This window comes from Limulus polyphemus, unplaced genomic scaffold, assembly GCF_000517525.1.
Source record: "Limulus polyphemus unplaced genomic scaffold, Limulus_polyphemus-2.1.2 Scaffold1638, whole genome shotgun sequence".
Lineage (NCBI taxonomy): Eukaryota > Metazoa > Arthropoda > Merostomata > Xiphosura > Limulidae > Limulus > Limulus polyphemus.
In genome coordinates, this window is record NW_013667248.1 from 20373 (window position 1) to 33033 (window position 12661).

The 12661-nt window shown below is 32.1% G+C and overlaps 1 protein-coding gene across 1 annotated transcript in view; it reads right to left on the reverse strand.

The window, feature by feature from the left end:
• Positions 1-1016: 1016 nt before the first annotated feature.
• LOC106464394 (terminal uridylyltransferase 4-like) overlaps positions 1017-12661 on the reverse strand; it is a 102963-nt gene continuing 91318 nt past the window's right edge. The window contains exons 21-24 of the mRNA XM_013924525.2: positions 12308-12355; positions 9741-9832; positions 6278-6512; positions 1017-3485 (exon numbers count right to left, since the gene is read on the reverse strand). Coding sequence (XP_013779979.1) covers positions 2107-3485; positions 6278-6512; positions 9741-9832; positions 12308-12355 — 1754 coding nt within the window. The 3' untranslated portion in view covers positions 1017-2106. The remainder of the gene's footprint in view (positions 3486-6277; positions 6513-9740; positions 9833-12307; positions 12356-12661) is intronic.

Consider the following 12661-nt stretch of genomic DNA (forward strand, 5'->3'; position numbering starts at 1 on the left):
CTATTTTCTTCTTCAACGATCGTACTCAATTTGATGGCAATGATTATGCATCATTACCTAACACCACAAAGCTTTAGGTTTCATTTTTTATTAGCCCTGTATTTTATTAACTACATTTACGTGTATTTTCTTGAACTTGGAACTTAAGACCAGTAAGACACCTTGAGCTTTAGTGGGCTAAAAACTGAACCTATTTGGAAAAGAGAAACATCTTACAGATTTTTCTTCTGAATTTGACTAACATTTTCAAATGCGATAAGGACAGGAAATGGTGTAGCAGTTAGTGTGCCAGAGACTGCAGATCAAAAGATACAGAGTTCAAGACATTATGGCACCAAACACTTGTTACAAATGTGACAGTAAACCATATTATCAGTTTAAAGAGCCCTTGTGATTATGTGTGTTGCTGGCTGACAGTCTAGTCAGAAGCTCAAAATTGAGAACAAATATATCTGAATTCTAGAAGTCTCTAAAACATTCAGTGCAGAGTGGTATGGTATGACTATTTTAAAACTTCATAGTGTATCAGTTATCAAGTTTTGCTGTTTCTTGCAGTAATTTGAGCAAGTAAGTATGAAATGTTTGTCTGAAATAGCTTTTATTGGTTTTTTCATAGCAATTACGTTTTAATAAACCATGAATAACATTACTATTATCTGTTATTTCTTATTTTCAGGCGTTTTGAATCAACTGTGAATAAGGTTTGTTCATCATAATACTTGAAATCTCCGACTTCACTTTTTTGAAGTCTGAAATGGTCTTTTCTTTTACTCCCGATCAACAATCAAATATCTTTTCTTGAATTATGAATATCACGAATGGATTGAAATATTTAATTAAATTATCTCAAAATAAACCTTCATTTCGGTGCAATACTGAAATTAGCTTGAATTCTTCATAACCTCTGAATAGTGGGTGACCCAACGGGTCACGGGTGGTCTAGTGTTTTTTAAAACTTTATTTTTTTTTCTATTGTGCTATGTCCCATAAATAACATTAAAAAACATAATCAGTAAGAAGTTTTATCCTTTTATTGATTTTTTTACAATTTCAACCGTTCATATTTATCTGTTGATGTAAAAACACAAGCTTTATACTTCATAGTATTATGGATGTAATCACAAATCAGCGGTTACGCTGCCAATGCCAAAATAACCAAATTCATTTCTTTGTTACCATTACTTAGTTCCCAATATGTATTTCAAACTGCTTAGTTATTGTTGAATGTTCAGAAGAATACATAGTTTACCAGACAAGTACTATTTAAGTGGATATGATTCAACCTGGATGAGTAATTAAAACAGATTTCCCTCCTAAACATTGCAACTCCTATACACACACACACACACTAGTCAATCCTTAAAACTTCACTCTACAAATTTAAATAACATAAAAAAAATGTTTCCAAAATAAAAATAACAAATTACCATAATTTGTGCTATTGTTTCAGAACAAGTTTTAAGAAAATACAATTTTTAAATGTATTCAACTTCAGTCACAATGTTCACAAAAACTACACAATTAACATCCAACAGAAAAATGTGATATCTATTCATTCAGTTCATCTGTAACTGATGCTGACAGTAAAGAGAAACAACAAAATTTAACGTGTCAAAAGTTCGGCTAAAGCCTTACGGATATAATGTTTTATTAGACACATACATATATATATATAACACAATGTTTTGATAAATGTAGAAAATGAAAAGTGCCGGTCTTGAAAGAAACTTCCTGTACAAGAACCATTCACTATAACAGAGTTCTATATACAAATTTTATCTTCCCACATAAAAACCTTCAATTTTTTTTTTTTAAATAGCAACAGTTTCCAAATTATGCTGTTGAAAAAAAAATACCATACTTGAATTCTTTGTAGATATAATGAAAACAAAAAACCATAATCAAACTAGTTAGAAAATGTGTCCACTGTTTCCTTTTTTTAAAATACTATTTTAAATTCCCGTTATGATGAAAGAGAATTAGCAAAACTTAATTGTAACAGATAACACTAAATGGTCAAAACAGTTTAAAAATCCATAACTTCTTTGAGGTACCCTGAAAAAGTTCAGAGGCACTAGAGGTTTTGTCAAAAAAAAAAAAGACTTGCTATTTTGGCAAAATGTCACCATTGTCACCTTTCATGTTGGTAGACTGTAATGAAACAATAATGGCTGGATCAAAAGTAGCAAGACTGCCTGGGTGTGAAAATGAGTGTAAAGCAGACATATGCAAACTATTTCCTGCAGTGGACAATCTATCAGGAGATGAGGTCATAGGGGGTGAATGTATCAGTGGGTTACCCTGGGAACCAGGTAGAGAATGCCTAAGAGGTTTACAAGGAAATGGTAAAGGTGAACCAGACTGATTTCCCATAGGTGCAGTGCTGTTATGATGAGGAACAAAACTGGTCTGAGGTTGTTTAGTAAATGGGGAAGGATAGTTATGATTACTGGTTTGCAAATGATTGAAATGTTCCATTAAAGGTGTTGGACCAGAAGGATAACTGGGTGCTATCTGAAATGGCGAATTTGGACAAGCAGTTGATGCAGATATAGAGACGTATGGTTGCGGCTGTTGAATATAAGAATCCTGTCCCTGAGAGAACCTCGGACATGATGGTCGCACTTGAAACCCAGGAGGGTGGTTTAGACGAGTCATAGAACTACCATTTCCTGGTCCTGTAGGAACAGCTTTTAGTTGACAAAAGGCTGGTGTGTGAGGTGTGTTCCTTTGTTGAACAAACAGGGAATCTTGAGGTTTAAACATCTGTTGATCAAAGGGTGTTTCCTGGGTCTTTTTTCTTTGTTGACCAAAGTGTGTTTTTTGGGCCATATTTCTTTGAAAATTAAAAGATTGCTCTTGTGGCATTATTTCTTGCTGATTAAAGGATGGTTCTTGAGACATTTGTTTCAAGTTTTGAAAGGAAAATCCATGGGAATTATTTCTCTGTTTGTTCTGCTGACAAATGATTTGGTTTTGGGTCATAGGTTTCTGATGATTATATAATTCTTCTTGGGATACGATTCTTTGTTGCTCCTGTTGAACATTAGTGGATGTCTGGGGTATGAACTTTTGCTGATTAAATGATGTATGTTGAAACATGTTCCTGTGTTGATTACCTGACCTTGTTGGACTTGTAACTTGTTGTTGAACCTGTTGATTTATAGATGGACTCTGGCCTGTAGGCTTTTGCTGTCTCTGTTGGTTTATTGATGATGCTTGAGACATCATTTTTTGCTGGCTCAAGGAAAAAATTCCAGGTGGCAATTGAAGATTGTTACCTTTTAGTACTTCTGGTGAAGAACTAGTGTTTCTTCTAGATTTTCCAGAAAGTCCTGGAGGAGTAGAAATATTGGTTGGGATCCTGGATGAATTTTTTGGTGTGCTCCAATGATGATGTTTTGAGGGTTCTAATAAATCTTGAAATTTTCTGCCTTCTGTATTGTTCAGCCTAGTTTTCTTCTGATATGCTGAAGAGTTCTCTTCTAAGGAAAAAAAATGAACCGACATAAATGTTGCATGTGAGGTCAAGGTTGATATTACTTTATCAAAACCACAAAGCTGGAAGCAAAATATTTACACTGCTTGGTTTTCTTTTAAATATTTAATGCCAAATTAGTTTACTAAGAAGACGGTGAATACTACTGAAGGTCATTAGAGAGAGAAAATAAGGAGAAAAAGAAAACATGCTAGTATGTCAATAGTTTAAGAATGATTCATACTTTATTTATTAATCCTTTCTCTTTACAAACAGTTCAGAGGACACCTTTCATGATTTTTTAGAAAGTTATTTTCAAAATTTAATTAAACAACTTATTTATCCTTTTATGTCAACAAAATTAGCATCAAAATGTTTATAATTCAAATTTTAATTTTATCTATGCTTTAATTTCTTAATTTGACAGAAAATATTTAAAAAAAATGCCAAATATGTTTTTCTTTTTGTATCATATGACATGTCTTCTCGTCTTATTGCTCAATTTATATTTTATTAAGCTTACCATACAATGTCTATAATGGTTAATGAATTAGGAAGTCAAAGTTCAGACATTTACAAGCTATAATGTAAATAGAGAACCTCAAACTTGCTGAGATATCAACATATTTTGCAAACTTACGAGAGTAGCCCTGCTCACTACTTTATTCTTTTGAAACCTATTGTTCACTCGTGTCTACTTTTCTTACATATATGTTTATAGCCAATAGAAAGAGCACAATCCATGCTACATAAGTCTGACAGTCATTTCTAATTGACTTAAAGGGAAACCTTGTAGTTTGACTGGAAGTGTTGAAGTCTGTTGAGTAAGTTGTTTCTCTGAACAGAAATGAGACTTTTTAATTCATATATAGCTTAGTTATAAGGCCAGGTAAATTACAATGGTTTTATGTGTGAAAGTATAGTAATTTAATACTTTTTTTTAGTTTTCTAAAATGTATTTTTGAAATCTAAAAAATTAATTTGTCTTCTCTGCTCCACTCGAGGGAATAAACAAAGTTTAGTAAGTACAACGTACGAGTACAAATCGTAACACTGTAAGCACTAGAAATCATAATTTTTCTGTATTTCTTATTTATTGTGTTATGTTGTAAGAAAAATAACTAAAACTTAAGCATTTATGAGTAAATAGTAATAATATACATGCACGTTCATAAGCACTTACACACTTTATACACCTATACAACTAAATTCCAACCAACCTGAAAGGATAACTAATATCCAAATACCTACCAAGTTCATTGAAACAGAGCAATATCAAAAACATTTTCACACACTTTAGACAATTCTTATTGCAGTCACTGTACCATAAATAAGCCAATAAATTCTCTCCTACTGTGTTATTGGAGACAGGTTTGTGATAAACTCTGTGGGGAAAATCCAGGTAATTGTACTGCACCAGCTTATTTGCTACCAATGATGTTATATTACGGTGTTACATAAACAGTAATGGCAGAAGCTGCAATTTATTGCTTTATGACCAGCATGTTTCTACTTAGGCTGCTATCAGTAAATAAATGTAAAAAGGTTAGGGGTAGAAATTCTCAGGGTACGTACTTTGGAACATCATCATCAATACCAAAGAGGACAGAATAATACTACTCACTCTGTTTCACATTTTTCAACCTTTAAAGTTTTATGGTGATTTTGAGCTCAGTCAAATGACCAACCCTGTATAGAATTAGGATAGAGAAAATAACAGAAAAAATACTAAAACGTTTGATATTTATTTAGAAGGTTTTGGATATAATGGAAAGGAAATTTGAAAATTTTCAGATGAAGAAAAGTATTTTTAATCTTAACTTGAAAATCACTTTGCACTCAGAGCTGTCAACACTCTGACTCCATATGTTCACAGACAAATATTTAGTAAGAATACTTTATTAAAAATTCTGATTTTTTTTCTTTAAAATACTTGTAATGTTTACTGAAAGTTTATATTATATGGAAACTCCAATGGTCACTTTGAGGTGAAGTGGTCAGAGTAATCTACCGAGTCAGTAGCAAAAAGAGTTAAGTGGCTTAAAATATATGTATTTACCATTAATGAAAACTGGTGAAAGACTCAGTGATATATTGTATTTTTAGGACTGCATTATACATAACATCTTTATGGGCACAAGTATGTTCAGTAAGATGAATGGATCATGCAACATTTGTACACCTAACAAGCATGTTCAGTAAGATGAATGGATCATGGAACATTTGTACACCTAACAAGCATGTTCAGTAAGATGAATGGATCATGGAACATTTGTACACCTAACAAGCATGTTCAGTAAGATGAATGGATCGTGGAACATTTGTACACCTAACAAGCATGTTCAGTAACATGAATGGATCATGGAACATTTGTACACTAATAAGCATGGATAGCTTTTACAGCAAAATGAAATCCTATTCCTCTCATTATATTGTCTTCAGAATACATCAGAAATATATCAGACGACTTTAACTTGTTGGTCCCATGAATAATCTTGTAAACTTTAGTAAGATCACCATGTCTTTTTTCTCAAGGAAGAACGAGTTAAATAAAAAATTAACCTGCTATTGGAAGTTTCTGATTCACAGTACTTGGGTTTTAATAAACTGAACAAATTCGAAAACGTATGGCAGAATTTTATGATATTTTGGCTACAGTTGACTAAATAGTTTGTTAAGAACTACATTATCTTTTTAAACCTCTTATACCTTTAAGCGAAATATTTAAACTTAAAATTACACTATCAGGAATGCTTAAGGTACAAAAAGAAAAAAATACACACATAGAATTATACTTACGTTTCAATCCTTTGGTTATTAGAAAATTAGCAAGGTCAGAACCCGAACTCTGACGTCCCTCTTTTCGATTCTGCTCTTGATTATTTTCATGATGACTGATTGAAAGAATTTTGTCTTTCATAGCTCGGCGTTGGGAACAATCTTTCACTTTATGTCCAATCTTTCCACAAGCACGACACCCTCTGTCATTTGGTGGTAAGCCATCAGTCAACTGCCACCTATCAAACAAGTAATCCTAAAAAAAATGTATGAATAAAATATCAGTTTCTTAAGTACACTTTCATAAAAATATGCAAGGTTACAACGTTTTTTCATCTCTATTATATCCTGCTGATCTTTCCAAAAACAGGGATTGCATTATATAGCTACAAATAAACCTGTTAATCTGTACTGTCTGATTATTAACATTCTAGCATAAGTATTTTCCTATTATTATTATTGATGTGCTTCTCCACAAACTGATACAATTTAAATAGCAAATTTTTCATCCCTGTGATTCTTGGTATTGCCAACGCATGGCAGCGAACAAATGCTATTTTGTTATTGTACTTAGTTTATCTTTTTACAATATGTATACGAGTATGACATATACTCCACTGATGTCAGTTATATGCAGTATAATTCTCTCACGTAAAAATCAACTTTCCACATTAGAACTTAGCAACACAATATTTCTTCAATCACCAACACATAATGAGAAATTATCAAAGTACGTAAAAACCTGCCAAAGCAAATAAAATGTATGAACAGCAGACAGTGAACATGGTGTTTTCACATGGGAGTTTACTTGCTGTTTACATGAAGGTAAATGGTTTCCTAACACAAGTATTTAAATGCAATATCCAAGTGTACCTTGGAAAATAGATGAGAGCCAAGATGAAACGGGAAAACAAATAAACGTAAATTTACTTTCTTAATGGATTTTAATTAGTCACTGATGCGTGTTCAGGTAGGAGTAATATGAAAACAAACTACCACAGTGTTTGATATCACTAAGCTTTACCCATTCACTAGGATGTATATTTCCCAGTTCTCCCATCTCCTCACGCTGCGATTGGGACAAATGTTTCCCACTGTCGACAATGTTTATGTCTTCCTCTTCTGGGTCCAGATTCATGATCCTGACTATCATCACTAGATGAAAAGCTAACATCCTCTTGTTTAATTGCCTCTTCATTATCATGTATTTGAACACCACTTGACTCACTTTAACTATCTTCTAAGCTATCTAGGTCAAGTATATTTGCATAGCAATTAGGGTCGCTACTTGCCACTCTAGTGATGCGGGCATAGTCAGCATACAGTTGTGATACATTCCACTTAGACATCTCGTTGGTTACTGAAGGGATGAGTGGAAGGGAAACCACATATCAACATTAGGTGGGATGCCAATAAATACCTTCCAACTTATTTTACTGCCATACATCATGTGATCCAATTCTGAATGACAACAGGAAACATTTGTCTCAGTCGCAATATAAGCATTGGGAAATACAAGTCCTAACTGCAGTGAAAGGGTTAAGTTAGGAGAAACACAAAACTTTAATAACAATGAAAATATGCTAGTCATATATTTTAATTGTTTACGTGTAGTTATCTTAACAGCAGCGCATCTTCTTAATAATTTTTCTTTTATATGTTATTTCTTATGTTAGGAAACACAAACCAAAGGTCTTATGTTACAGAAACTTGTTAAAACCTTATATATTCATTTTCAAAAGGTGATACTTCTCTTGCAGTTTGGTAAGGGGGCATATTGTCTGTATGCAATCTCTTTCTGTAGATCTTTACATTGCAAAATAATCAGCAGGTATCTTTGATGTTTTAACATTAGCAGGAATAAACATATAATATGTGAAGACTGGAATACTATTATGGCTTTGTATTTCCAAAAATTGTTAGTTGATACTTAAGTTTATCGTAGATGTACTCGTAAGCTGCAGAATAATGAAGCAAAAACATAACTTATATATGTAACAATAGTATTTTAACACATGAATGCCTTTAGATTGGAATAAACTTGATAGTGTTATGGTAGAAAAAGATCTTAGTGTTTTGGTTGATCAGTTTCTTAAACAATCAAGAAATGTGCTATTGCTAGTGGTAGGACAAATAGAGTTTTAGGTAGTTTTTACAGAAATATTGAATTGAAGACTATAGAAGTATGAATTTCATTGTAAAGATCAGTGGCTAGACCTCAATTGGAGTACTGTGTTCAGTTTTGGGCTCCTTACCTTAACAAGGACATTGAATTGTTGAAAAAGGTTCAAAGAAGGGTTACTAGGATGATACCTACGAAGACAAGTTAACATTATGAAATTATTTTCTCTTGAAAAAAGAAGAGTTAGAGGGGATTTAACTGAAGTATTTAAGATTTTTAAGGAAATTGAGTGTCGATGAATCATCTTTTTTTTTTATATTTCATAAATAAGAAGAGTTACATAATTTTTATTCATTGATAAAGAACTGTAAAAACCATTAATATACTAATAGTTTATTAATATATTGTAAAACATGTAATCTCATGTCTTCTAGTATTTTTCTATGTTCATGACACTGTTTAGAAATCGGGTGTGACCCATTGGTGACCAACCCACACTTTCATCTGTGTGGGTGTTATAAATCTGAAACTTAAACCAGCTATTTGATAGAGTAATCATAAAGGTTATGTATGTGGCTGACCGGTTGTCCTTGTTAGCAGTTCAACTTATGGATATCTAGACATTTCGGATTAAATTCTATATTAATCCTGGATAATCAACTTTAGCCAGTTAATCATAAAGGTTATGTATGTGGCTGACCGGTTGTCCTTGTTAGCAGTTCTAACTTATGGATATCTAGACATTTCGGATTAAATTCTATATTAATCCTGGATAATCAACTTTAGCCAGTTAATCATAAAGGTTATGTATGTGGCTGACCGGTTGTCCTTGTTAGCAGTTCGAACCTATGGATATCTAGACATTTTGGATGAAATTCTATATTAATCCTGGATAATCAACTTTAGCCAGTTAATCATAAAGGTTATGTATGTGGCTGACCGGTTGTCCTTGTTAGCAGTTCGAACCTATGGATATCTAGACATTTTGGATGAAATTCTATATTAATCCTGGATAATCAAGTTTAGCCAGTTAATCATATAAGCTAAAAGTTATTTGTTCTAAAATAGTGGCATTACAACACACTTGCAAGGCTCTATGCTATGCCAGAATATTAATGTGTTTGTTGACATGTAATGGGCAATTATTTAGACTTTTGACATGAGATTTATGCAAATATATTCTAAATGCAAGTTTTCTGTTTCTCCAACATACATCTGTTTACCACAAATACAGTATAATAAATAAATAACATTACATGAATTCTTTACATTCATGTGTAATCATACCCAAGAGCATTTTTTAAATTTCTATAGGTGTAACCGATATCAAAGAGTAGCATTTACGGAGCTGTTTACACTTACATAAACACGATCATAGTCAAGTGGTGGTCTTTCAAGAGGAGTACCAAACATTTCTCTGGCACGGATAAAGGTCTTCATGATGTAAGTATGCACTGAAAAAAACATTTATTGAAGTCAAGGACATCAGATGGAAAAACTTAAAAAATTCTCTGATGATCAGTTAATACAAACATTAATCTATAGCACTTAATTATCTGCTCTGTACTTGTTTCATAAAAAAACGTTGTATAAATAAAAGACACTTTTACCATAGTTATATGAAGGAAGATCTATTTTCAGCCTACTGCATCAGTTATTAAATAAACAGTTGTGTTTCATGATGTAATAAATGTTATTTGTTACATATAAGTCACAAATTATATTGCAATTTTTATTATTATGATTTTAATATACTTTTTATGTCCACCTAATACTTCATTTGATAATGAACTACAGATTAAAGAGAATTATGAAATATTTAAACAATTATCACATAAACTTGACATTATCTCACAAGTGTATTACATACAACTAAAACGTAATCCAGGAAATAGTGTACAACATTTCAAAATAAACAGCTATAGACACAGTAGCTTTCAGAATCAAATACAGTAAAATATATTATATCTGTTATTACATATAACTGAATATTGTTTGTAAAAACTGTAATGATCTCTGCAAAATAAAGAAAATACTTCCAATAGAGGTAGTATTAATGGCAAAAACTATCAGAAAAATTTTCATTATAAAATGAGAAAGCAGCATAAAATTCAGCAGATACATTATAACTAATTCAGAATAAGAGGCTACTAGAAGGAAAACTCATGCTTCGCGTACCAAACATTTTTTGATAGTGGTATGCACACAGTTTATAAAATGTAAAAACAATGTTGTGTACTTACAGTAATTCAAACAGTTAAGTGACTTACAGAGACTATTCATGTAGGAGGTTAGGTAAGTTAAGTGACTTACAGAGACTATTCACGTAGGAGGTTAGGTAAGTTAAGTGACTTACAGATTATTCATGTAGGAGGTTAGGTAAGTTAAGTGACTTACAGAGACTATTCATGTAGGAGGTTAGGTACATAAGAGGGTTAAACTTATTCTAAAACACGATACCCACCAAACACTTCTAGTACAAAAAAACAATTTGAGATGAATGGTGTGATCAAAAATGAGAAACCGATCGATTTATCTAGTAAGAGACACCAGATCTAGCCACACTTTCAAAACCCAGGTATTGAGGGCAAGTATTCAAACTCAACAGGGTGACAGTATCGGTATTCTAAGCATCTATATACAAATAAAGAAATTTAAACATAAACACTTCTGAGATGGTGCTCTAAGGGATGACAGATTATTCCCCAAATACTTTTTCTTTCGAAATGCAGAGTACTATCTAAACCCACCCCCCTCCATTAAGTACATGGTGACATCATTCGTTCTTACTTACTCCTATTTCATTTTTATAGTTTAATGAAGTTTAAAAAGCTTCCCAAGCATCCACATACACTACTCTTTAAATTATATAGATAACAAGTAAAATTTGTTTGACCAAATGCAGGCACTGCATTAACATTATAAGACTACAGGCTTACCACCGAGTTATTGAAAGCCCACAATAAAGGTATATTGAACACAAAAGAATAAACCATTGAACTTCTGTGCTATTGGCTTTCAGCTTACAAAACATTTATAATTATCATGTTATTGTTCTCCTACATTTGTGAATTTTTACTATGCTGTTGTATTTTAGGTGCATGTATTTTAATTAATTATTTTATACGTAATGCGACACACCATGAAATACTTTATATCTGTTTAAATCTTGGACATGGTGAACAGCTATTGTTTCCCTTTAAGGGTATGGTTCATCCAGCTCTAGTAATAATCTCTGACTTAAAAGGGCAGCAATGCAGTTAAATTTACTTGAATGGACAGAAACTGCCTGTTGTAGAACACAAGTATAAATGATGATGTTTTGAAAGTTTTCTTCTTTTCATCTTCAGAATCCTTTTAAATTAACAAAATAAAACCTTCCCTAAACAAATTCCAGAGTAGAGGTGATTAACCTGTGGCTACCATTAGTTGAATCTACAGGAAGTCTCTCCACCAATCAGAAACAGTGATAAATCGACCAATCATAACATGCCTCTCACAATCCACCAGGATATTACAAAGACCACTATACACATACTGATTTGAAGACAAAAGATGAAAAAACTTTCAAAACGTAATCCTCTATACTTATGTTTCTACAACAGGCAGTTGCAATCCATTCAGCTAAGCTTTATTATAAAATAGGGCAGTTTTCTTTTAATATAAAGAGGCATTTGAGGTGTAATTATATGCATAAAAAAATGATCATACTTTAAAGCATTTAATTCTCTATCAAAATATATATGGTATATTACATACGATACTTAATACTATTTACAAAACAGCTTTAGTTAGACTCAACTTTCACATAAAGACACAGAGTTGTACCTTTAATATTTTACTGTATTACATGTGAATATAACGGTGATTCACACAATTGTGTCATAATAACACAACTCACAACTTTTAAACATTACAGTAATACTTACTCTTTCTGGAGACACCTGATCCTAGGTTGTGATTCTGGTCAAAAGGATCTGTAAACAGTTTGAAAAAAAAAGATTATGGGGCATGATATGATCCGAATGGATGTACAGCTGTTGGGTTGAGGATTACAATTATTTAATACAATTTAAATCTTGAACTTTGACAGTTTAGCAGATGGTACATATAAATACATTACCAACTGAAAACAAGTCAATAAAAAGACACTTTTGATCAACATATCAAGATACTTTAAGACATTATTCCTTTTGCTACTGTATACTACTATATAACATTGAATATACATATATATATATATTTAATTCTTATTTCTTTAATCCTACAGGTAGGTCAAAGTG